Genomic DNA, 26,457 nt, shown 5'->3' with positions numbered 1-26,457 from the left:
CCATGCTGCTGGCTGAGACCCCAGCTGTAATTTAGAAAGAGAACTGCGAGCAAAGAAAATTCGTGGTATTTTAACTTACCTTTTCTGGAGAGAAAGGTCACAAGGAGAATTTCAAGGCTATTTTATAAAACAGAGGGGGGGAGAACAAATATCCACAAAAGAAACAGAAACAAACTTTCACATGCAGCACAGATTATGTTCCAAATAAAATGCTTCAGTGGATGCACTTGAATCAACACATCTAGCCCTCTTTGTGAAAAGAGGGGAAGGGAGGAGGGGGGGGCGGAAATCACACCTCGCCTCACCTTTCTTCCCAAAGATTTTTTCTTGTTGGGACCTACACCACATCGTGATTGAGGTACTGCACCATTTTCCAAACATGAAAAACAAACTAAACTCCCACTCTAACCAAGCACAAACTCACACCAACCATAGAAATGTACCAGTTTTATTACAAAGATTCTCAAAATTCAAAATAAAAGCATCTTTAAAAAACCACAATATATTTCCCCCCCAGACACAAAGATACACTGATCTCTCTCGCTTCACATACAAACACTGAAGAGCAGGAGTGACATGTCACTCAGATCCAAAAAGACTAAAAAACTCACGGTGGAAAAGGGAAAAAAAGTATTTAAAAAAATAAAACATTTAAAAAATAACCTGTGTTAAGTTAGCAGCATTATTAGAGTTGAAACCATCAGCAGCGCTCCGTGGGAGGTACAGATCCTCTTATGGACAGAGGAATCCCCCTGAGAAAGGAGAGCAGCGAGCCAAAACTGCCTGCAAAACTTCTGCAAAGCATTTCACCAAAAGCTCATCTAATGATCAGCTGTACAAAACAAGATGCAAAGGAAAGGCCAGTTCTGGTCACAAAAGACTTTTGGGTGTGAGATAATGCGTGGGAGTAGGAAGAGGAGTAGTTATAAAAATGTACAGAGCCCCATCTGCTGTTCCCTTATAAAGATAACAGCTCAGAGGCTGATAAAAAGGTTCTCCATATTTACTGGCCTTGAGAGCAAGAGGGAGGAAAGGTTCAATTGGAAAACATTTGTACTTCACTTCAGAGAAGAGTTTTTCAGCAAGTGACATCGACAAGAGGTTTCAGCCAGGCTCGGTGCGGTCTGGCCTTTAGAGGAATTGGGAGCTTCTGCAGAGGTTTCAGCCTAGGACACCAGTCAGTACTGAGGAAGCAAATTACAGCATGTGGAGCCGAGGGCAGAACAAGCAAGAAAAGCAAAGCAGGCAGCCAAACGGGCAGTAACTCACTTCCTCCCCCAAAGAGGGGCATAGGTATAGAAAAAAAAGGTATAAAAATTTCATCTCTTCTCTTACTCGAGATGTATAATGCTGTCACACTAACTGGATCTGCAAGATCTTGGAAAATGTTAACCACCACATTAGGGTGATTTTCATTTTGCATTTTCCAGATCTGCACCTGCAGGGCTCTTGGGCTGATTCACTAAAGCGCTTTTCAGATCGCTTTTAAGCTGCTTCGTCTCTTTCCACAAGTTTGCTGCAGGGAGGTAGCCAACTCTATTCAAGAACTGCACTATTTGACCCTGAGAAGCGGCACCAGCTTGCAGTTACTTGCTACGGTGGAATCAAACTGAAGACCAAAGGAATAGTCAGTCTCTCACAGGCTTCATTTGGGAACTCATGTTCTCCCACAATAATAATTAAAAAAAAAAAAAAAAAAAAAGAGAGAGAGAGAGAAAAAAAAGAAAAAATTTTCATGGCCATCTTTCCACCTAACCTGAAATGCAAATACTACTTCTACTTATTCTTTTCCAAGGGTGGTTATGTCAGAGGAGAGAGTAAAGAAAGGAAGTGATTTTTTTAAAGACACACTAAGGAGGCAGTGGAAGGCAAGAGTGAAACTTCCCAGTCACCAAATCTGGGCAGTGCAGGTCTGTCTACTCCGCAGAATCCTCCCTATCTGCTCCCAGCGGAGTGCAGCAAGGAATAATTTACAATTCTCAAGTCATTTATATATTTATATAGAAATATATACAGAAACATATATAAAATATAAATCCTGTGGAATGGGAGGCAACCAGAGAAGCTAACCTATGACAACTACACACTGACATACTGTCCAGCTGCAGCCATCTTAGGTGGATTTTGTCTCTTCCTTCACCCTGTGGAAACAAGCAGTGAAGAAATTTGATTTAAACGAGCAATTCGGGCTGTGTGCAAGCTTTAAGAACAAGCCAGAGCCACAAACTTAAAAAATGCCGCTTATACAGCCCACCTTCATCTAAAACACGTAATGTGTTGCCGAATGAAGGCGCAGTATTTTTAAGGCCTTTTCACTGAGGGCTCTGCTCTCACAGCGCTTTATCAGACGTGCTGTTCTACACATGTAAACTTCTTCCCGTTAAGAGCCTGTGATAAAGCCTTCCGAATTACCACATCTCTCCTCCAACCCCTCAAGTTGTGCAACATCCCACTGGGGGCACGGGCAGATGCACATGGAAGTACAGGCACAGCCATTTAATAGTTGTGCCAGGAGACAGGACTCACCCTTTGGGTTCTGCTTTCTCCTCTTTTGCTTTTTCCTCTTCTTTCTCATCTAGGAAAACAGAAAAAAAAAGACACACAGTAGTACAGTAAGGAAGTAGAGGCCAGGTAAAGTTCCACAGAGCTGGGAGAGCTTCCAGTCCTAGCTCTCATGCTTACCTTTCTTCTCCTCTTCCTCCTTTTCCTCTTCTGTTTTCACACGTTTAGCCTTCTTAAAGTTGGCAACATTTTTGCGCCCTCCTTCCCCTTCATCTTCAGAGTCAGAGAATTCTTCATCACAGGATATTCTTTTATCAGAATTGCGGACTGAGTGCGAAGAGGACAAGAGGTTGTTTCAGCAGATTTAAGTCATGAGACTCCAAGCACTAACTTCTGCAAGTACATCTACACACTGGAATGAACTAACGAGCCTACGTAAGTCAGAATTAGGCCACGATAAAAACACTTTATCTTTCTACCTGCCGTATCTTTTAATGCATCACTCCTAACTGCTCATGCTTAAGATCCGAGATCACATGTATGACTTGGATTAGGTACAGTGTGATGTCTAGACTTGACAGCATAAGCAGGTTAACCAACCTCACACTGAGAAAACCTGTCTGCCAGATCTGAAGGCCATCAGCCAATCTGGATATAAACTAGCATTTTCACTGTGGAAGACAACTTCTGGGATCAAACCTGACAGTCTCCCAGAAAGTACTCTGTCATAGCACCTACATCACAGGAACTGTTTAAGTTCTCACATTAAAGCCTAGGTTCTCCCATTATGGAAATCGTCTGGCAACAGCGCCATTTCTCCAAGGAAAAAGAAATCTATCAGCTCTGCAGTGCCTAGCATCATTGCTTTACCTTACAAAAACAATCAGAAAGGTGGGAACAGATTCAAACTGAAGAACTCCAGAATAGAGATATACCTAAATCGTAAATCCTCCTCTCTTTAACTAGGCTAACTCAGTTTAGGGCCTGCACGCTTCTCCAGCTAACTGATCCTGTTCAGTTTTGCACCCACGGGCTCTGAACAGTATGCTTCTCAGCCGGGCAATGCCAGAGACAAGCACATACTTGAAATGCGTTTCTCAGGATCTTCTTCCTCTTCATCTCCACTGTCTTCCTGAACAGCATCCTCAGGAATTGGCTGCATCTGGACGCCAGGGGCATGAGGCAGCATGCGCAGATTCTCAAAGAGACGTTGCCTAGAGCCAGCCAGGAAAGGAACACCTCCGTCAGCAAGACGCCACCCGCAGCTGCGAAACCCCCAGTAGAAGGTGTCGGTCTCAGGAAGAGGAGCAAACACTTACTTGATCTTCTCAAGATACTCATTGGTATTCTGGTTAGTCATGTTCGAAGGACTGATGTGGAGCTTAAAGTCTGGTCCAAAGTACTCAAAATAGTCATTATATGGAAGCTCTGCAGGCAAGTTAAAGAGGAATAAACACCAAATTACCACTGGACTGGTGACAAAATACCACAAACACATTGTACTTCTACAGAAAAGCACGACTGCGTTTACCTAGGCCTAGGAGCTGAAGCGCTCCTAGCCTGAATTCAGACCAAAGCAGACAACTTAGCAACAGTGCAGTCAAAGCTTAAACACTATCAGTGCACACAAAAGTTTTCAGTAGAAGGTCATCTTGTTTCAGTAAGACAGCAAGGCTGCTGGGTATCTTTTGCTGGAGGGGAGAGCTACAGGACTAGAATGCAAACAAGAATAGCTACTGCAAATCAGGGCATCCAAAAGCTCTTCCACAGTAATAATCAAGAGCTAATGAAACATCTTAGGATTGCTGCCTCTCCCACAGCAACATCATTTCCATGAGCTCTGTTACTAGAGTGTCATTGTCCCTTAGTCTTGCTTCAAAGGCTCCAGGGGAGAATTACCATTGGGAATTTCAGTGTCCAAAGCCACAGCAGTCTCATAGGTCCAGCATCTAGCCACGTTGCGGATCGTATAGCCACCTCCTCCCAGCATCAGCATAGGCAAATTAAAACTTTTCACAAACTCCACACACTTGGCATGACCTGCAGCAAAAGCAGTGGGGGAAAAGGTCATAGCCTCGTGGCGTAAGAACAACAAACTTTTCAATGAAATCTAATGATATTAGTGATGCCAGGTGGACACAGGCACTGGACAGTACTCTTACCTTTGATGGTCAGATTAAAACAACCCAGCCTGTCCCCTGACAGAGAATCTGACCCGCACTGCAAGACAACTGCGCTAGGCTGGAACGTCTCCATCACTTTAGATATCACCTAAACAAGAAACTCGTTGTTACATGCTCTCTGCAAGACAGCGTCACAGCAACACAGTAATGCCCATGTCAGCAAGTGACACGAAGACATCCCTAGTGTTCCCACAGCTGCTGACTCCCCTATATCGGTAATACTGAGGCTCTTACAAAGAGAAGCTTACTGACCACAGGCTGCAATTGTTAGGGAGGAATACAGCCCCTAAAGAATCAGTCTCCCCAAAGAATGACAAAGTATGATCCACAAAGAATCACTCAGCAAAGATGTCTTCACTTACCGGCTTGAATATTGCTTCATAGGACTCATCATCAATTCCGTCCCGCAGGGGATAGTTGACAGCGTAGTACTTGCCTTTGCCTGCACCAATATCCTATTAGAGCGAGAGACAGGAGAAACCACAAGTCACCAGAGAACCAAATGCAACACACAAATAGTGCCCTAAATTAGGAAGGGAAGTCTGGGATTCCAGAGGTCATCCGACTGCAAGCCTAGGCTGTCACGGATGAATACTGTCCCGGCAAAAGGCAGCAAGAGTCAGTTGACTCCAACAACAGCTTATTTGGCGTAAGTGGGTACATTTGGCCCCCAGCGCTCAGAGAAAAAAAATCTACTACTGTCACCACTTTCATGTTGCTGTTGCTGTGAGCACACAGGCTCTCATTTCACTGGCAAGAGCCACTCTCTCACACAGCAATAGAACTGGCAGTCAAAATTCTAGTTCCAAACCTGTACACTGCAGAGATGCACAGCTCAAAATACCAGTTGACGGTGATTGTGCAGTCTAGTAAGTGGAGGAATTTATTTTTATTTTAAAAGAATATATGTATTTTTTACATTTCCATTATCTCTCTCATACCCGAGTGTTTTATAAAAAAATAATTATTTCATTTATGCTGCAGACCAGCTGCACCAGGGAAGAATGCTGCAGCTGCACACAAGTTCACAACACCAGTGCCAAACTCTGGGCAGGGCTGAAAAAAATACAACTCACAAGTGGAAAACAAGAGAATTTAGATTAGAAAAATGTCATTCTGCTAAAAAGCATGCAAGAAAAGGTAAAGAACCTTTCACCCCTGAGAAAAGCATTCTGACAATGTCAGAAGTCACAAAGCCAACCACACCTGTAGCTAACCCGAAAGAGTGCCACAGTTAATGCCACGATTCATTAATATGCACAACTGACTCATAGGAGGAAATGCACACAAGATAAACCAACACACAGAGAAGTACTCCCTCAAACTTTCACCCAAGAGCTTGTGTGACCAAGCTTCATTTGCAAGTAGCTACGGATGACCAACATGTCATCTTCAGAGTCACTTTTCTGAGCATAATCCCACCAGAAGGCTGCTAAGAGACTGATATCAAAGCCTTGGTTTTATTACTGTACAGGCTATGATCACAGGAACAAAGCACACAGGAGCCAAGCCATCTGCCTCACATATACACCTTTGCCCTCAGAAAAAGGATGCCACTTTGAGAGCAGGAAAAACCAGGAAAGCAGTGATTTTAGTTAAATTAGTATGTCAGCAAACAGATGGACAAGACCAAATTTCAGGGTAATTTTCTACTAAGCCTTTGTTCTCACCCGCAGGTCCCCTGTTCCTGGGAAGTATTCTCCGTACTTATGGAAGGAAACGGTCATGACGCGGTCTGTGGTGTAAAAGGCTTCCTCCACGCCATCTCCATGGTGAATATCAATGTCAATATACAGCACTCTCTGGTGATACCTAGGATCAGAAAGGGGTCAAAATACTGCATTTCTTCAGAGCAGAAACTGCCTTCACCAGCAGAGCAAATGGGAAGAGAGCAAGGAACTTGGTGCTAATCCCCAGGCTGCAGAGCTACCAGGCAGCTCGCTCTCTCTCCGGAGCCTACAAGCAAAAGAGCTGCAGAGAACGGAGATGTGCCTTGGTCAGCAGTGGAACAGAACCACAGAGGAAAATAAAGTGGCTTTTGCTGCTGTAACTGATCTTTGAAGGCAGACTCAACTCAGTTTATTCAGATTCAGCCAACAGACTGCATTTTTATGTCCAAGCCTCCCACTGAGGTTTGGCTTCAACCAAAAGCCATCGCATATATAGCTGTGCTGCCTGTTCCAGGGTGGCGGTAGAGAAGGGCCTAAGAGCAACCACACACTGGTCCAAGCCTTCTGCCTCCTGCACAATGCCACAGTTAGACATAGCCCTTTGGGAGAGAGGGCACTGCACCCCAAAAGATAGCTGACTAAGCCCTCCTGGGAAAACACAGCTAAAAAAAAACCCAACAAAAAGAGCAGGCTGGGAAGAAAGCGCTAAAGACTCAGAGGAAATGCAGCAGAATTGGTAAACAAAAGGGGTAAATAGTACTGCCCGTACTTTAGGAGCTCCAAGATAGCTAAGACGATATCGTTGACATAACAGAAGCCAGAAGCCTCCGACTTTTTAGCGTGGTGAAGGCCTCCTGCCCAATTCACAGCAATATCTGTCTGTTGCTTGTTCAGCTTCACAGCACTGGCTGTTGGGAAAAGAATTACAAAACGTCAGCCCAAGAGCAAAGGCCCCATGACAGAGACCGAGGGGCAAAGCGCTGGTCCCTTATGATCACATCATTGTTTATGTGTGCGTTCGGGTACTTGACAAAGCACAAGCCCAAGGGTTTAACGCTGGATGTCTCAACAAACTAACAAAAGGCAAGGGAAGAGAAACACAGCCTCTATTTCACTCGCGCGCACTTTTCACTGCTTCCCACTTTTGCCTCAAAGCATGAAATCTGCACAAACAAGTCCATAGCATTCTAGCTGGGGTCACAGTTGAAGACAGTCTAGATTTCTCAGTGCCCCAAACAAAAGATTTTAATGAAAGGTTTTATCCAACATATATTTAGGTCATTCACTGAATATACATTTAGGCAAAGGAAGTTCTCTTCCCCCAACCCCTTCATAAACTTTCTGCAAATTTTGCAAGTCTCCCAGGATCAAAACAAATTATATATTCTGTGGAATCTACAGCCATGGGACCAGAGAGCATAGAGCTACTACAAAAAATGCTGCAGTCAGTACTTGTATGTGCTGCTGAACTGCCTTACAGGAAATAAAGACTTGTAGATGTCATTGTGGGAGCAGCAGCCACAAAGCTTGAACGCCTATGCACAGTAGCGCAGTTCCGCAAAGTATTTGAAAACAGTGAAAGCGTTTTAAATGTTGCAGCTTTCAGGGAGCTTACTGAAACCTTTCAGGTTCTATTTTGCTTCATGTCCAGAGACAGTGGCTTTTTGTTAAAAACAATGGATAAAGTAACCCTTTTCTCTCCTTTCCAGGTTATGCCTGTCCAAAGCAAGGTTTTTACAACTTTTTTTCTGTAAAGCTCACGTTGATTTTTTTTTATTAAACCCCTGTTGCTGCTGCGGTTTTGTTTTAACTCTATTGCTGGTGATGTTGTTATACCACTTACGAAGTCCTTCATACATTCAGTGAAGTAACCCAGATTAATGAAGATATGCTTAACAAATGTTGAGGGATCTGTCAATATGCAAAAGACTTGAACTCTCGCATAGGAAGAAATCCGGATCTAATTATTAAGGAAATCAGAAATAGGTTCACAGGGCTTCCCCACCACCACCTACAACAATTTATTTCCTAGACAGAGCTACATTACATACATCTGCTTAAGAGAAAAAGAAAAGAATGTACAACATGTGAGCTTACCAACTGAGCCTCCAGCAGAGAGCTGACAAAACTCAAACAACCCATCAAACACAGGGCAGTCTTCCCCAACATTAACTTGAAAAGAATACAAAAGAGCTAGTAAGACAAAACCACAAATAAATGGCAAAGCTTACGCCGCCACTCTGATTTAAAAAGCTAAACAGATTAAGAGATCAAACATTTTAAACAACAAAATACCACACACAAATCATAAAACATTCACGTAATCAACCTGAGGATTGCCTGATAAGGCAAAAAGGTTGTTGCTGTGGAGAAGATGCTCCTGACTTGCAAGAAAATGTGAAAGCAGGTCCCAGGAGCTCTGGCAAGAGCGGCACGCCATCTACTGGGGTGCGCTACGAGGGATCCCGAAACCAGTCAATCACGCTGGAAAATGAGTGGGCGGAGGGGAGATGCTATCAATAAGAGCTTTGTAATACCGATACTCATCCTTAGCAGCAACTCAAGCGGTGCTTGTTGAGACAGCACATTTATAGTATTCTGCTTTGCCCCGGCAGCACATGCTGGTCACCAAGGGCACATGCAAGCTGTGCAAAATGGGGGCCAGCACCCCTCGCTACCCCACACGGGCCTTCTGGGGGAAATAGTGCTGTTTCTGACTACAGAGCTGACACCGAGCTCCATTACACAACCCCACAGCAAGTGGGAAAGGTTTTTGCTCCTGTTTCCTGCTGCATTGCTGACAAGGAGCTGAGAAAGCAAATACCACCAGTGCTGCAGGAGAAAGTGCGGAGATGGGAGATAGTGGCGTGTACTGGACAAGAAGTTTACACCCACATCTCTTCTGTTACACTTTGTACATTCCTTTTACTTCACATTGGACAGTCAGTTTTTAAGTTCTCAGCTGTACTGTAGTTTTGGCCTGGATAAATTTCTACTGTAAGTAGTTTCATGATTAAAAATAAACCCAGTAACAACAGACTCCTATTGAATCTAGATTTTTCAAGATTTGCTTTTACAAACAAACAAATTTGTATTTTGTAACAACTTCTGTAGACTGTTTACTTCTGTGCTTAAGGAAAAAGGCACAACCACCACAGTTCTTGCAGTCTCCACAAAGACTGTGTGATAAGGGAGTTTGAATGGTCCTAGTTCGAGACAGGGATCTCTGAAAAGGACGATACCCATCAGGAGACTCAGAAGGAAGCAATTGTTCCCGCTTTCCAATTGTTTCAGCAGGGCACGGCAACTGGCAGAGTTTGAATAATTAATTCAAAGGGATGGTTGGAAGCTTGCCCTGTTAAGTGAGAAGTTAAGCCATCAATTTCTGCATGCTTCCCATTATAACAAATTAAACTTCTTGCCCTTTAGGTTACAGAGCAGTCTTTCCAAGTCCTCAGGCAGGCAACATGGCATTAGCAGAATGAAATTAGAGACTGTTCATTACCTTTACTGCCCCTCAGAACTTTGTGGGCAGCACTGACAGTATTTGAGGATGCCCCTCTGCTATACCTGGCAAAGACAAGAGCTTCTGTGTAAACAGAAGCCAATTGGGCTTCTTCCCACCAGAAGATTCAAAGCAGCCAGGACTACTAAGGAGGGATATTAGTAACAGGGTTCAATCACTTGACTAGAGGCATAAAGCTCTGGTGGAAGATGAGAGGCACAGATGCTCCTTCTTCCCTGCAGCGGGTGGGTTAGGAACTTCCTATCTGGGAGAGCGCAACCAGAGAGAGCCCAGTATTAAAGGTGGAACCATCCTTACGGAATTCATAGCAGCTATCCTTCCCTCAAAAGGAAAGCTGAAGCACCAAGCAGGCTACAGAGACCTGCCACTGTACTTGGGAGCAGTGACCTTGCCTCCTGTATCCCTAATTTCTGTTCTGAGCCTCCCGTGCTAGTTCTCCAGCTACGCAGAGGCTACTATTTCGCAGGTCTTGTGGAAGAAAAGCTCCGTCCTCCACATGTTTAAGATTAGTTTTCATATTTTGCCTCCTTCAGGTAAAAATAGTTCTGTGGAAGTACGGTACAGAAAATGTTGACTACCAGAGAGAGTAGAGTGGGTGTTTATGAGCCATATCTGCTTCAGGGGTAAACAGTTCAGTTTGTGTAAATATGTACTTTGGTATATGTCATTTGGTATATTAAGGCATATCATTTACCGTAGGAAGTCTTTCACTGTATATTACTCATGAACGATATTACCCATTCCTCTTACAAGCTTGTGCCTTAATATCTGTCCCCTTCAGCTCATACCAGATTTCCAAGTCCCTCTACTTCAGACTCGAGACCCATATTTCTTCTAAATTGGAGATTGCACTTACTCCACATAAATGAATCCCACGGGCTAACAATTTTTTTCTGCTCTTGAGGATTGCAGTGTGCGAGACTAAAATACTGTTTAAATGAACGTTGAGCCTTCTCCACTATTTCTCTATACTTGCTAGAAACCTAGTTTGCCACAGTCATTGCCAAAAACATCATCCCAGAGTTGCAGAGAGACAAAAAAAAGGTTTCTGTAACATCAAAGTCGCCATTAAAGAGCAATTCCACGCACCAGAGAGGTTAGGAAAAAGAGATCAGCTCAAAAAATAAACCATTCGGACAAAAGTGGACAGGTATCACTGTGCATCTCAACCCTCTCCCACTTCCAAACTGCCATTGCCCTGAAAATCCTTGAGGGTTACTGAAGATTTTGGACACAATTGATGAGTTGGGGGTTTTTTTGTTTGTTTGTTTTAAATTACACGATTCCCACCCCAATAGCCCTGGTTAAAGATAAGCAATTACACAGAATACACACACCTCATAAATGGAGTAGTTCAGTCATCTCCCAGCCAGGAAGGCAATTTGGAAGAGTTCCCATCAAAACACAAGACCAAAAAAAGATAGCCAGGTCAAAGGGTCTTCCTCAGCATTTTGGCATATGGGCTTGAGAGAGGGACCCAGTTTTAAAATGCTTGATTTACCAGAAAAATCAAAACCAAAGTCAGGTGAAAGACAACTTCCCATGGTTCTTCCTACTCTTTTTATCACAAACCTCTAAAGTTGGCCTAGGGTTCCCAGAACCACAGATTTTAACACTGGCAGGAACTACAGCACTAAACGCATGCATAGCTTACATCTTTGCATCTGCTTGCTGTACTCAGACATGTTATCGGGGCGAATAGATCTCAGAAATTTTATGTAGTCATCACTGTGGTACTTGGTCATTTCTTCTGCGTTTGCCTTGTGAGGGCGCTGCAAAGACAAAAAAAGAGCAAGGCTTGTTTTGAAACACATTTCTCTCCCTAATTTCGATTTCCAATCTCCGATTTAGTCCCAAGAACAGCAAAAAAGTCAAACCAGCAGCATTAAACAAAAGAAACTTATTTTCAAAGGCAAGAACGCCATTACTGGAGACTGGAATGTATTACACATCTAGAGAAAGAAAATATTTAAGTTACAGGGAGAAAAGCAATTTTCCAGTCTCCAAAGCTTATCTGAAGCAAAGAACATCTTACTACAAGCAATCAGAAGAAAGCAGAAATAAATCAGAACAACTGTTGATTGGGTTTTTTTCCTTTCTCCTTTGGCTCATCAACAGAGAACTTATGAGTCTGAAGCATCAAAATTAAAACCTGACACGTAAACTGAGATCTTTCATATACGTTTCTCTTCATGACCAGCCCTACACTTACATATATCTCCATCTTCCTGTAGAGGCCATAGTTCAGCAGTAGGTTGTGGGTCATCCGGATCCTGTGGGGTTTCATTGGATGTCCTTGCCCATAATAGTAGTTTCCAACATCACCTAGGAGCAGAAATTATTTTGTTACAGCAGGGAAAACTATGAATTCCTTCAAACAGAATCACAGCTGAGCCACAAGAGCCATTAGGTGATCTGTCATTTTATCTGGCCTTTAGCAGTGCATCTGTTAACAGGGATAGGGTCTCCCACCTTGTTTGCACAGGTATCTCCATGGATTCAGAAAAATTTATCCTAGACTCAAGTAAGACAGATATTTGGAAATTGGGGTATGGCCAGACAAGGAAGTTTTTAATGCCAGTTCTGGGGAAGGCAATCCAGGTAGAGTCTGAGCAACTAACATCACGCTGCCCAAGTAAAGAGGGAGCTCCAGCTTTCTCGGGCAGGAGGAGCTTTGGGCGCCACATTTTCCTGTCCTCGCTCAGCAAACGACAGCTCTCCAATGTCCTCTCCAGGCAGTTCAGGTCCACTATGATAGCTCACATCTACAGAGCTCATAGGTTTCACGGAGAAATGCAACCATACTCTGAGCAGAAACCCGCACGCCAAGAGGCATGCAAGTTTAATCCCAGCTCAGACAATGACTCATCAGACAGAGCACGTAGCCTCTTTGCCTCAGTTTCTTACTCTTTACCTAACAGAAACGAGACACAAAGCAGCTAATTCTGTCAATAAGCAAACACCAGCACAACTGTAGTTTTACAGCTTCTCAATTGTATTCACCCTTTATTATTGCTTGAAATTCTTCAGAAGCATCCCAGCCTCTACCAACCGCACTGCCACGCAGATGCACCTGAGGAGCTATCCTACAGGCACCAGTGGAAATGAAGTTAGCTTCCTGCAAATATATCCCACGGGTCATCTCCCCATGCGGATTATTTCCTACCTAGCAAAAGCTGAGCTGATGCTGCACTCTCCCACAGTAGGCGCCGCTAATTAGGGTTTTTTCCCCTCTTCTCCCAGGATACTTATTTTCATGAAACTTACAGAAATTTGACTTTCAAATTTCTGCCTCCCGCCTGATTTGGCTGTGAGAGGCACAGACTCAACATTTGTCAAGAGCAGGAAACGCACAGCCAGCTACACACAGCAGCAATATCACGCAAGCCTCATTTTCTTGGGAAGCCAGACTAAGTTGTTCATGTAGTTGTACAACTCCTGATCAGTTTAGGAAGCAGGAGACCCAATCCGGTCTGGCTGGTGACTCAGTTGGGACTATTAATATTTCATCACCAATCTTTCTCACAGCACACAGCTGTAGTTTTTCCTCCTATGGACATGGCCCTATTTTCAAAGTAGATGCAAACGGTGTGAATCCCACACCCAAACAATTCTGCTGCTGGAGTTCACCCGTTCGTGGCGCTACGGTGAAACAGGGTGTTGTTTGTACAAAGGTATTTTTTCTGGGGCAATTATCCCTACAGTAAAATCAGGTTAAATCAAGCTTTGCGGAACTCACTAAGAGATGCTCAAGACCCTATCTAGAAAATAAAAGCACAAAAATACAAGAAGCTTTGAAAAATCATCATCATCTTCACCTCAGGCTGTCAGTGAAACGCCCTGGGCAAACCCCGACTTCCGACTTCCAGAGCCTGCTCACTCTGCTAAACACATCCCACCACAAGTCCTACAGAGCAGCGGATGAGCTTGTCTGCTCGTGGACGTCAGTGCAAATTAAAAGTGTGTGAATTTAACAGATACCTCTTCCTGTCTGCTAGGGTTAAACAAGTCCCTATAAGGAGAGCTAATAAAGGAGAAGTTACTGTTCCAGTTCAAACCCTCACACACACCCTCAGCACCCCTGAGGATTTCCAGGAAGGACCCTTACAATATCCGATTACCTTTTCCTCATCCTCTCCATCCCACCTAGACCCTTCCCTGCAGCCCAGGTTCCTTCTCCAGCACCAGACATCCTCCTGCCATCCGAAATTCATGACTGAAGGAAGAGACCCACACACCATCCAAAACAGTGCTCAGGGACCTCCCTTCAGGGAATTACCACACTAGATTGTGCTGCTCTAACCTCCCTGCATGGAAAATAACCCTAACAAACTAGCCTGCCACAACTGCAGATTATGCCTTCCCTGACAATAAAAGCACACTTTCACCCTAGGATGCTGTGGATGTTTGCCAGCCGCTTGTAAAAGAGTAGGGGAAACAAGGCACAGAAACCTCACCACAGAGTAAATTAGCAAGGGCAGCTATAGACAAGAGTGTATAACACTAACTTTGTGTAGTTACCATGCAATAAAGACTACAAGGATAGCGCCTCTGCTTAGCATTTTCAAGCAAAATGACTGGTTGTTCCATATTTAAGACATCACCATGTGCCTATAAAGATTAGAGCTCGTTCGAAAACTGACAAGCTTCTTTGCGAATACGTTATATTCCAAGGACAGGGATAAGTTTGGACATAGAGACCATTTCTTTTCAACATTCAGGTCGTGTGCGCATGTATGGCATTCTGGCACTTCCTGCAAGCACTCTTAAGTTTAAACTAGGCATTTTAGGGCCCAGGGCTCCTATATTTTATATTTTCATATGATGGATGTTGCACAGAGATCAGTTGTGTGGTGAAATCAGGCTCGGTTTTGCTCTAATTCAGATTTGTCCTCACCCTGCCCTCCTGAAGACACCATCTGAGTCAGAGACCCTGCAGGACTGTCATCACAGGTTGCAAACTTACCGCTTAGATTTACTTTTCTAGAGAAATAAAAGCCCTCGCTATATGCGTGACACACACAGCAGTTTAAAAGAGCCTGCTTTACTGCCTGAACACCGAGCACATCCACTTACCAGGAAAAATTAGTGAGAAAAAGTTTTTTATTTGATTTCACAAACTGAAACCCACGATGAAATAGAGAATTGCACAATACCTTTCACAGAGAGCAAACACATACTATTAAAAATGAGCTCGCCCATCACTGAGGCACCAAGTTGCCCCTCCAAAGGGGAGGCAGCTGTGAACACATAGAGGCAATACAACTGTGATTTCTCCCACAGACTATGGGGTAGAAGCAGGGAAGCCGCACAAGATACCCAGTTTGGGATTTGGCCAACTCTAACACCCTGTTACTTCCCTACCCCAATGGGATGACTATAGAGCCCCAAAGCTGTGCTTCCCCAGCCTCGTAAAAAGAAAAAAAGGAGAAAAAAAAAAAAAGGAGAAAAAAAAAAAAAGCCAGACTACAATCCAGCCAAGTTTGGAGCCAGAACTAAACAATGCTCCTAGACACAGGAACTCCCTGCAAACAACCACGCAGTCGGTCTGGCTCCCAACACCTTCAGGTTTGTCCCTTGTTTGACAGCAACAGGAGCTTCAGGAGCACCTCTTCCTCTTAACACGGCTCAAGGAGGCTTCATCTCCCCGCAACCCGTCCTGTCCCCCAGCATCTCCCCATCCTCCCAGAACCCTTCTTCAGCATCTCAGCACAGCTCCCAAAGCCTCTCTCACCATCCTGGGCCCTTCACAGCCCTTCCCCACCTCTACAGTCCTTAGACCTCCACACCTCCCATCCTATTCTACCCCCCATCTCTCCCAATACTGCACCCCTCCCTTTCCCCTCACACTTCCCTTTCTCCTCTCCAGTGCTCCCCATATCCTTCCTATGCCCTCCAGTGTCCCCCATTCCCCCAACCCCACTGCAGTCCCCACATAACCCTGCCCCCCCATCCCCATGCCCCTACTGCTCCCTGCCCCCTCCCGCAGCCCCCAGCCCTCCCACATCCTCCAGTGCCCACACTATCCATCCCTCTAGCCCCCAGCGCACCCCCTGCCCCCCAGTGACCCCCATTACCCCTCCCACCACCCTCAGGGCAGCCCCCAGCCCCACCGCATTTCCCGGTGACCCCCCACCACCCGTAGCCCCCCCCTCCACGTCCTCCAGTGACCCCCATTACCCTCCCCGAGCCAACCCCTCACCCCCCGTCCCCAGTGACCCCCAGCCCCCCCCCCCCCGCAGCCCCCATTACCTCCCCCAGCGCCTCCCATTGCCCTCCTCAACCCCCGCCCCCATCCCCGCCTCCCCTCCTCCCACCCCCGGTGCCCCCTCAGGCCCCACCGGCGCCCCCCCGCCGCGGGACCCCTCCCTCCCCCCGCGGCCCGGTGATCCCTGTGGCCGCCCCCGCCGGTGACCCACAGCCCCTCACCGTCGTAGTAGTAGCAGACTTTCCGCTTGGTCCCCTGCGTCAGCGCCATTTTCCTGCCTCCCCACAGCGACAGACCCTACCGCCGCACCGCGCAACCCAACCCAACCCGGCCCGCCCCGGGGCCCGGGCCCCACCGCCCCACCTGCCCCGCCCCCGCGCGGCCTCCGACCTATCGGGGAGGGGCGCTCCGCCCGCTCCCGTCGACCGACCAATAGAAAATCGCGACGGTGGGAAAGAGCGGGCGAGGGGGAGCTAGCAGGCTAGGCGGAGCGTGCGTGGGCTGTACCACTGCCGCGGGGGCGGGGCCGCGCGGGATGCACCATCGCTGGGGCGGGGGGGGGGGGCAAACGGGGAGAGGGTCCAGGTGGGCGGGGCGGAACCATTCGCGGGGGGGGAGGGTGGGTGAGGGGAAATGCCAGGTGGGGCTGAACCATCGCGGGGCGGGGGGGGGAGTCACGGTTGTGGCCTCCACCACTTCCCAGGCCCCATCTTGTCCCACCCGAGGTCAGCGAGAGCGGGACCGTGGGGGTCTCGCACAGCGTGAGAGGGGCCTCGGGCCCCCAGCAGCACCCCGGCGTGGGGTTGGTGTGAGTGGGCTCCATCCCCTCAGGGCATCACCCCACTTGCCCCATGGCGGCCTGGCCTCCCCAGGGCCACAGCGAGGCCCTGCAGCCACCGCCGGTGCAAAGGCCTTTATTTCCCCAAGATGCGACGGCGGTTACGGGACAAGTCCTGCAAACCCCATGGGGGAAGAAAGAGTGTCCCACGGCCAAGAGTCGGGGCAGCCATCGCTCGCGGGGGGGTATCGGCCATCACCGGGGCGAAGGAGGAGGCGAGGCCCAGCCAGAGGGGTGAGGGCTGGCGTGGCCCCGCCTGGGGCTGGAGCCTGGGTTTGCGCCCAGGCAAGCGCAGGGACTGTGGTGGGCACCCACGGGGCCCCCACGCACCCACCCCCCACTCTTTGGAGTCACTTGTTGGCTTTAGCCGTCCGTCGCCTTCCAGGGGGGTGAAATCCGCTGCTCCAAAGAGTTGAAGCGCTTCAAATCTTTACTGCTGAGGTCCAGGCAGCGCTCACCAATGCCCCCGGGGCGACGTGTATGGAGTCTGCGGGGACCCGGTGCAGGGGGAGCACCCCCGGACACCCCAACGCGAGGGTGTCCCAGCTGCTGCTGGGGTCCTCATGGCTGCTGCTGGTACTGGCCCTCGGTGGCAGTGAAGAAGTCCTCCAGGACACTCTTCATGTAGTCAAAGGTGGGACGTTCCTCAGGCTTCTCCTTCCAGCACTGCATCATCAGTTCGTACAGCTCCTGCGGGCAGTTGTCCGGCTGCGGCATGCGGTAACCACGCTCCAGGTTCTGTATCACCTCAGGGTTGGTCATCCCTGCGAGGACAACGCGCACGACACTGAATTTGGGTCACCCCCGTGTCCCAAGCAGCACCCTACATTTGCAAATCCCACGGGGAAGCTTCCTTCACCCTCTACTGCCTCTGAAAGCCCTGGTGGCTTTTGGGCCGTGGCTGGCCATGTGCATCGGGAAGCGGTCGAAACCACTGCGGGCTGGCAGGGAAGGGAGCCAGATGGGGCGGCTGGGAGCGTGTGTGTGCGTGCGGGAGTGCATGCACACACTCGTGGGTGTGCGCTTGCGTGCGTGTGCGAGCCCTTCTGCTGCGCGGCTGCTGGGAAATCCTGACCTGGATACGGGATCCGGCCGTAGGTGACGATCTCTGTGAGCAGGATGCCGAACGACCAGACATCAGACTTGATTGTGAAAGTCCCGTAATTAATAGCCTCTGGTGCCGTCCACTTAATGGGGAATTTAGCCCCTGAAAAACAGCAGGAGAGGAGAAAAGAAAACGTTACGGCTGAGCTGGAACCATCCCTCTCTGTTTAACCTGATGTGACAACCCCGAGTCACCCTCTGTCCCTGCTGTACACGTGGGGACCAGCTGGCTTTGGTGACAGCCAGGTCCCCTCTGCCCCCCCCCAACTTGGCCGGCTCAGAGCCCCCCGGGCGCGGCTGGCACCCCTGCAGCGGGCCAGCATGTCTGTTCCTGCAGTAGCCACCAGATAGGGCTGTCACCCCACCAAAAGCAGAGTCAGGAGAGTATATGGGGTCCTGCAGCCCCCCTCCGGCTGCTCCCCTCTCTGGGGGCTGCGCACCATCCTGCAGCTCCCGTGGGACCCCCGCAAGAGCCCGGGGGTGCGTGGGGGTTTCCTCCTCTTGTGGCCCCAAGCTGTGTGCACCCCAAGAGCGGGGCTCGGTGGGGGCACGTGAGGGGCCGAGGCAACGGGGGACGCACCCTCGCGAGCTGTGTACTCGTTGTCCTCGATGAGGCGGGCCAGCCCGAAGTCGGCGATTTTGCAGCACAGGGTGTCTGACACGAGGATGTTGGCAGCCCGCAGGTCGCGGTGGATGTAGTTCTTGGCCTCGATGAAGGCCATGCCTTCGGCGATCTGCAGTTCCGAGTAATTGCAATTAATAGCCACCAGCCCGAGCAGGGCAGCCCCAGCAGATTCCTCTCCACCAGCAGCCCCGCGACTCCGTCCTCCCTCACCTGCGCGGCCATGTCCAGCAGTTTGTTGATGGTGAGCTTGACTCCTTCCGAGGTCTTGAGGAAGTCCACGAGGCTGCCTGCAATGAAGGCAGCAGGTCTCAGCGGAAGGCAGGCAGGCGCTGCCTCCCCTGCCCATGCTGCCTGTTGGGGCTGGGTGTTGCAGCAATGGGTTCACTGGGGCACCGGCCCCCAGCACAACACCGAATGTGGGGCTGGGCATCTCGCACCCCCCGGAAAGCAGGCAGGAGTGGCTGGGCAGGAAACCACCCTGCCTGCAAGGTCCTTTTCCCCTTGCCAGGGCTGACCCCCGAGCTCCCAGCCAGTGGGAGAGCCGTGATGGAAAAGGCAGAGAGCAGAGAGGCAAAGGATGCTAAAAGCAGCTCAATAAACAAAAGCCAGCACTGACCGCTGGATGGGAATGGCCAAGAGCTGAAGGGACCACGGCTCTTGACAGCCCCCAGCCCCCCACCTACGGCGAGCAGCGCCCAGGTGCCCTCACCCTTCTCCATGTACTCCGTGATGATGTAGATGGGTTCCTTCGTCACCACGGCGTAGAGCCGCACCAGCCGCGGGTGCTGCAGGTTCTTCATGAGGTTGGCCTCTGCCAGGAAGGCGCTGGGTGACATGCTGCCCTGCTTCAGGTTTTTGATGGCCACCTTGGTGTGACCATTGTAGAAACCTGCGGAGAGATGGGGCAGAGGGACCCCATCAGCGGGCATGGCCGGGGGATGCGTGGCAATAGCGGTGCTGGCCAGGGAGGCAGGCGTGGGGGCTGCTCTGTGGATCTAGAGCATCCCAACCCGAGACGGCACGAGCGAGAGATGTTGGGGATTGCAAAGGCTGGCTGAAGATGGGCAGAGGACCCTTGTGCCCTGGAGGACTGTTGCAGCAGGGCCAGAGGGCTTTTGGAGACAATCACAGCTCTGTGCTGGCCACCTCCTGGGCAAAAATCTGTAACCCCATTTTAACCCACCAGGCAGATATTTTTACATGTGGCTTTCAGCCACCAGAAGCAAAGGAAGCTTTTGGTTGCTGGGCTTTGAGCAGGTGGGGGAGCTGGGCAGCGATGCTCCTGCCTGGCTCCTGCCTGGTACCCGGAGGGGACTTTGGGGGATGGCCAGCACCCCTGGGAGCAAAGGCAGGGACCCTGCTCTGGGGCTGTGGGGCAGGATGGAGGGGAGCGGGGCAGCCCCGAGCCTTCCGCGCTACGGCACCTGGGGAGCAGGAGGTGCTTCTGTGGCTGGGTCGCAGCACACTCAATGCCTGGCGCTGCCTCCGAGCCCCCGGCTGCTCCCAGCCTGGCAGCAACAGCCACAACAAGGGCCGTTTCCCACGCGGGGCCACGCACGGTGCTCGCGGGCCCCGTGCCAAAGCCGACAGCTGCTCTCACGGCGAGCGGAGCCCAGCTGGATGAGGACATGGTGCAGCCCCCGTGCGTGCACGCCTGCACCAGCACACCCATGCTGGCAGCAGTGCGGGGGTCCGGGTGGCCAGGGATGGGAGAGGGGCGAAGCTCGGGCTGCTCTGAGTAAACCAGAGCTGTCCCTGGGCTGCTCCAGCTGCTGGTTTTCTCCCTTCGTCCAGGGGCCTTGTAAAAAGCCAAGGTCCCACGTTTGGGGCTGTGCTGGCTGCTCCATGCGAGATCCCCGGGCCAAGGATGCCACAGGGCCGAGCTGATACTGCCCGCACCCCTCATCCAGGAGGAAGCACCCCAGTTTCACCCTGACTCACCCATCCAGACTTCTCCAAACTGCCCCGCTCCCAGCTTCTCCACCAGCTTCAGCGACTCCCGCGGCACCTCCCACTCATCCTGCCACCACGGCTTCTGCGGCTTCTGGGTCCGGCAGGGCTTGCCGAGGCGGGTGCACAGCCCGTCGGAGCTGCCTGTGGCACAGGGGCAGGCAGAGGCAGCATCAAATGCAGGCAGAGGGCACAGGACACCCAGCACAAGCTAATGACACTGGGGCAGTGTGTCCTGCTCATCCCATCCCATCCCCATCCCACCCCATCCCATCCCCATCCCCATCCCACCCCATCCCATCCCCATCCCCATCCCCATCCCACCCCATCCCATCCCATCCCCATCCCTTCCCATCCCATCCCATCCCCATCCCATCCCCATCCCCATCCCATCCCCATCCCCATCCCACCCCATCCCTTCCCATCCCATCCCATCCCCATCCCATCCCATCCCCATCCCATCCCCATCCCCATCCCATCCCCATCCCACCCCATCCCATCCCATCCCCATCCCTTCCCATCCCATCCCATCCCCATCCCATCCCCATCCCCATCCCATCCCCATCCCACCCCATCCCACCCCATCCCCATCCCTTCCCATCCCATCCCATCCCCATCCCATCCCCATCCCCATCCCATCCCCATCCCATCCCAACCCCATCCCCATCCCATCCCATCCCATCCCCATCCCATCCCATCCCCATCCCCATCCCATCCCCATCCCCATCCCATCCCCATCCCATCCCATCCCATCCCCATCCCATCCCATCCCCATCCCCATCCCATCCCCATCCCCATCCCATCCCCATCCCATCCCCATCCCATCCCCATCCCATCCCCATCCCATCCCATCCCCTCCCCATCCCCATCCCCATCCCATCCCATCCCCATCCCATCCCCATCCCATCCCATCCCCGTCCCCATCCCCATCCCATCCCCGTCCCCATCCCCGTCCCCATCCCCATCCCATCCCCATCCCATCCCATCCCATCCCATCCCCATCCCATCCCCATCCCATCCCATCCCCATCCCCATCCCCATCCCCATCCCCATCCCATCCCCATCCCATCCCATCCCCATCCCCATCCCCATCCCCATCCCATCCCATCCCATCCCCATCCCCATCCCCATCCCATCCCCATCCCATCCCATCCCATCCCCATCCCATCCCATCCCGTCTCCATCCCGTCCCCTGCCCGCAGGCAGGACCAGCCCCTGGACGACACGTACGTGTGTAATACTCCACCAGCTCGTGCAAGCTGCTGAAGGTGACGCGGGGGGAGATGTAGTACCCGCCGTTATCCATGTTGCGGATCTTGTAGTGCTTCACCATCTCTCCTTGGTTCTGGTCGAAGTCCCTCACCGACAGTGAGTAGGAGCCTGGGAGATGTGGGACCATGTGGGTGCGGGACCCCAACACTCCTCCTGTGCTCCCCAGCACTTTCCCAGTGCCCACAGCAGAGATGCCGGCAGGACCCGCGGGACGGTACCTTTGGAGGTCTCGCTCTCCCGGATGAGGAAGGAGCCGTGCGTGTTGCCCGACGCCAGGAGCTGCCGCTCCGCATCCTTGCGGCTGATGCTTTTGAAGAACCACCTGGGGACATGGAGCAGGGTTAGGGCTGGGGGGGTCAGGCCACCTTCACCCATCAGCACTTCAGGGATACTCCTGGCACCTTTCCCCGTGCCAGCACAGCTCCTGCCGGAGCACGGCTCCTTCTCAACCCCTACTCACGGCTCAGGCTCCAGGCTGTTCACCGTGGCCACAAAGTTGTAGGGGATCAAACCCTCCTGGCCGGTGGTGAGCGACTGCGCCTTCCACCACTCCCCGCTCCTGCGAGGACACAGCAAGGTGAGACCCTCCCTGGCTACCAGGACCCCGCACGGGCCCCCCCCGGCAGCACCAGGACGCCAGCCAGGGAGCCGCAGGGTCATGACGGCGCTGGTGCTGGGACGCCGTCGGCGCTCGCTTACTCCTCCAGGATGCGGAGCTTCTCGCCCTTCCGCAGCCCCAGGTCCCCATCGTGCTTGGGCTCGTAGTTGTACAGGGCCACCACCAGCTTATCTGGGAGGACAAGCGGAGGGGCAGGGTGGCCGTGGCCAACTGGGGGGGTGTCCACAGCCACCCCCTGCTGTGGCTGGCCCTTACCTTGCAGGGGGGAGCACGGCGGAGATGTGGCCTCATAGGACACCAGGGGGTCTTGCACCTCGGAGCCGTTGCGGATCAGCCTCTGCGAGGGGACGAGGAGCCCTGTGAGCCCTCGCCTTCCCAGGGTTTGGCCATCCCACGGCCACCTCCGGAGGCGTTTGGCCACCGGGACGGGGGGTCCACTCGCCCCCCTCCTCACCTGGCGCTTGCTGTTGGGCTCGATGGGGTAATTGCAGTGCTCACAAATGTCGATGTTCTCGATCCAGTCCTCGTCATAGTCCGAGCTGCAGCAGCAGCCCATGGTGGCTGCAGGGGGACGAGAGGCGGTGAGGGAAGCCTTCGCACCCCCAGCCCCAGCCTTGCCTCTCCTCCCACTCCAGCACATCCCCATGCGTCCCTCTGCCTGCCCACATCGCGTGGCCCGAACCGCACAGTCCCCAGGTCCTCTGCTGAAGTCAGGGGCATCCCCTGACTTACTGTCACCAGCCATATTCTGTCCTCATTTTGTTCTGGCTTTGTTAATTAAAAACACTGAAAGCAATTAGTGCCCAGCCTGAGGCTCCCGTTTCCCACCGGCACAGCCTGGCGTTGCCTCCTTTGCCAGCTCCTTCCCACCCTGCGGCCCTTGGGCTGATCCCTGCATTCTCCATCTAGATAACAGTCTGATCATTAATATCCCATTAGCAATTAATACGTCCTTGCATGGCCCTGCGACACACGTTTTGTGAGGTTTGGCTGGACCAGGCACCTCCTCGGCCCTAAAAGCAGCTCCTTGGGGTCAGAGGTGGATGCAAGCTCTCACCCACCCACGCTGCATCGCCTCCGATTTCCTTCTCCCATGGGGCTCTCGTTAGCCTCCCCCCTCGCCGTGCCTTCGGCCCCGTTGCTGTGCTCCTGTTTCTCTTACATCAGGGATGCGCTTTAAACCCCCGTCCCTGCTCAGGGTCCTCTCATCTTCGGCAGTAGCCCCCGAAACATCAAGGACCCCCCAATCTCAGCCATCAGCCCTGGCCACGGTGACACCAAGCCAGTGCAGGGCTGTGCCCCAGGGTCCCCGGCGCCGTGGCGCGGGCACCGGGGTGGCCTGGCAGCGATGCCACAAGCATTGCGTGGGCTCTGAAAACCACCCAGGCAGCTCTCGTCTTCCTGTGGAAGCCGAGCGTGACACGGAGCCGGGAGCCCCGTCAGTGTGTCATGTGGAAATGGTGGCCCATGGCCCTTCCACAGAATCACCTACACCACCAGGATTTGTTTCCACTGAGACCTGGCCCCCAAACCCTCTTTTCCAGGCTCTGCCCAGCAGCTCTGGGGGCTCTTTGGGGGCCCCGGTGCGGTTTCCACAGGCGCCGGGTGCCAACGGCAGGGCTGGGAGCCCCGTGCTGCCAACAGCCAGCCCAGGTGTCTCTGCCCTGGCACCCAAAATCAGCGGCCGCTTTCACAAATGCCGAGCGGGAGCTCTTATCTGGCAGCGAGGTGGTGCAGCTGCGAGGGTCCCCATCCCTGCCGTGCCCTGCAGCAAGACCAGTCCCCGGCGGGCTGGCTGAGCCCCGGGAGCTGCTGGCGCTGCCGGCACCGTTTTCTCCTGGGTTTCCTACCCGGGAGCCATTGCACCGCTCTGTTTTCACAAGCACTCACTTAAATCCACCTCACCGTAACGCTGGGGAGGGCACGGCAGCAGGGGTTCGTTTGAGTGAGCACCCACATGGGTAGCTGGGGACACAGGGAAGAGCCTCACAGGGGGTCCCCAGGGAGGGTGCGGGGTCCCCAGGGTGCCGCCAGCCCCAGCCATCAGAGCCTGCTGCCGGCCAGAACCCCCCAGCCCGCGCTGCCAGGGCTGGTTCTGCAGACCAGGAGCCCCCTCCCTTGGGGACAGCTCAGCGCATCCATGGCAGGGACGCAGGGGTCGTCCCCACGGTGCCGCCCCGGGGTGCCCACTGCCACGGCGGCCGACGGGAGCAGGTAACGGGCAATTTTGGTGAGGAGAGGGCAGACAAGCAAACCCCCATGCTGTGCAATGCTGCTTTGGGGACCCTGGTTTTTAGCATCCAGCCTTCCGCTTCCAGTGACGCTTGGGAACACACTTTGGCACCCAAGAACGGGCTCGGCCATGCTGCGCTGCCCGGACGCAGGCAGGAGGAGCAGGCGAGGCCCCGGCGATGCCCGGGCAGCAGCAAAGCCCATTCCCAGCCCCGAGCACAACCCTGGCCCCCGCAGAGGAGAAGCCCCCGCTCTCCCAGACCTGCCGCAGCCCTTCAAACGCCTTTACCAAAGGCGAGCGGTGCCAGGAGGTGTTTTTTCCTTCCTGCATGAAGCCGGGGTGGGGAGGGAGGTGCTGCTATTGTGCCTTTTCTTCTTATGTACTCAAGCCACAGCGTAATTTCCACCAAGCAGCCGTTTCACCTGCACTGTGCGAGGGCCACGCCGGTGAAACGGGGTGTTTGAAGTCGGGTTTTGTGACTGCATCTGTGCAACCGAATTTCTCGTGCGAAGGCTGCCTGGGAGGGATGTGTGGGCGCCTCTACCCCGTGCCTTGCCGTGTCCCCGGAGAGGTGTCTACGCGTGTCCTTGCACAGCCGTGTGTGTGCGTCTCCCCGGCTTTGCTCGAGAGCGTGTCTGGACCCCCCCTGGCTCTTGCTGGAGGAGCTGCCCCGTGCCGGCCCTTCTGCCCACGCTTCTTTGGCCAGGTCCAGTTGGTGTGTTCACAAGAGTAGGCGGGCATGGGGAGGGATGAAGGCTGGGCTGACCCCGTCCCCGATGCTCTTCACGGCTCACCGGGGTGTCCTGGATGTCCCCGAGCCAGCTGTGACCCAGCCGTACGGTGAAGCCCCCGCGCTGGCAGAGCCTCGCAGAGAGGCAAAGTGCCACGGCCCCAAAGCTTCCATTGCAGCGGGGAGGTGTTTGGACTGAGACAGCACCGCAAACAGGCGTATCTCAGCGCCTGAACCCCCCAAAGTGGGCAGCGGACCCCAGTGGACCAGCACCAAACTGCTGCCTGACCCTAAGCTGCTCTCGCCCACAGCCGGGCAGGTGAGAGCCTGGCCTCGGGGACAAAACTCCTGCTTTGCCCTGGAAATGGAGGCTCGGGAGAGCCCTGTGAGGGGGCCAGCGCTCCCATCCCGGGCTGGCCCCCCAGGTGGGCAGAGGGCACCGGGGCAGCGGCTTTCGCTCCCGACTGGGAGGCCACAAAGGAGTGGGGAGCACAGCCCTGCTCCCCCCATCCCTCGCCCGCGCACCAGCGCTCACGTTCCCCTGCAGCGATGAACCTGAACCCCCATTTCCATCCCTCTGAGGGGCAACCTCGGAGAGTGCCATGGGACCCCCATCCTCTGCGGGCACCCGGGTGGTCCCCAGCTCCCATCTGGAGGGTGCAAACCCTCTTGCCCCCCAGGGCCCCGTTACCTGTTGGCAGCGAGGCGAGGACCAGCCGCTCTCAGACTCCCATGGCCCAGCAGAGCAGTGAAGGTGCCGTCCCCGCTCACATCCTCCCCATCCCTGGCAGGAGCGCGGCGACCCTCTGGGGAGCAGAGACGAGCCCCCCGCACGCGGGTGCGTGCTCCCCGCTGCCGCCGCTCACTCTTGCTCTCCGCCTGCCCTGGTTTCCTGCCTCATGAGCAAACTCTAGAGAAGCTGGTTCGCAGCTTGCGCACAACCACAAGAGCTAGTGACAAAACCCGATGGCTTCCTGCCATCCCCAGCATGGAGGGC

At 52.6% G+C, this 26,457-nt stretch overlaps 2 protein-coding genes across 3 annotated transcripts; both read right to left on the bottom strand.

Annotated features, from left to right (window-relative positions):
* Positions 1–432: 432 nt before the first annotated feature.
* On the bottom strand, positions 433–16,438 carry HDAC1 (histone deacetylase 1). Its single transcript, XM_054802564.1, has 14 exons — positions 16,311–16,438; positions 12,094–12,206; positions 11,536–11,653; positions 8,453–8,527; positions 7,125–7,263; positions 6,356–6,497; positions 5,048–5,140; positions 4,665–4,773; positions 4,402–4,542; positions 3,822–3,930; positions 3,586–3,716; positions 2,683–2,829; positions 2,527–2,575; positions 433–2,141 (listed from the first exon to the last, which is right to left on the bottom strand). Exons 1-14 carry the CDS (start codon positions 16,357–16,359, stop codon positions 2,114–2,116), a joined length of 1,443 nt encoding a protein of 480 aa, XP_054658539.1. The 5' UTR covers positions 16,360–16,438; the 3' UTR covers positions 433–2,113.
* A 549-nt stretch (positions 16,439–16,987) lies between these two features.
* Positions 16,988–26,349, bottom strand: LCK (LCK proto-oncogene, Src family tyrosine kinase). Of its 2 annotated transcripts, XM_054802115.1 has the most exons (13): positions 26,152–26,349; positions 22,952–23,058; positions 22,753–22,834; positions 22,578–22,668; positions 22,339–22,437; positions 22,097–22,200; positions 21,837–21,986; positions 20,598–20,750; positions 19,366–19,545; positions 18,867–18,943; positions 18,612–18,765; positions 18,003–18,134; positions 16,988–17,691 (listed from the first exon to the last, which is right to left on the bottom strand). In XM_054802115.1, exons 2-13 carry the CDS (start codon positions 23,051–23,053, stop codon positions 17,489–17,491), a joined length of 1,527 nt encoding a protein of 508 aa, XP_054658090.1. In that variant the 5' UTR covers positions 23,054–23,058; positions 26,152–26,349; the 3' UTR covers positions 16,988–17,488. The 2 variants fall into 2 exon arrangements, with proteins under 2 accessions (XP_054658090.1, XP_054658089.1); XM_054802114.1 differs by having other exon boundaries at positions 22,578–22,834.
* Positions 26,350–26,457: the final 108 nt, after the last annotated feature.

Source organism: Grus americana, chromosome 23 (assembly GCF_028858705.1).
Source record: "Grus americana isolate bGruAme1 chromosome 23, bGruAme1.mat, whole genome shotgun sequence".
Classification (NCBI taxonomy): Eukaryota; Metazoa; Chordata; class Aves; order Gruiformes; family Gruidae; genus Grus; species Grus americana.
Note: the sequence above shows the minus strand (reverse complement) of the source record. Positions and strands in the feature narration are given on the sequence as shown.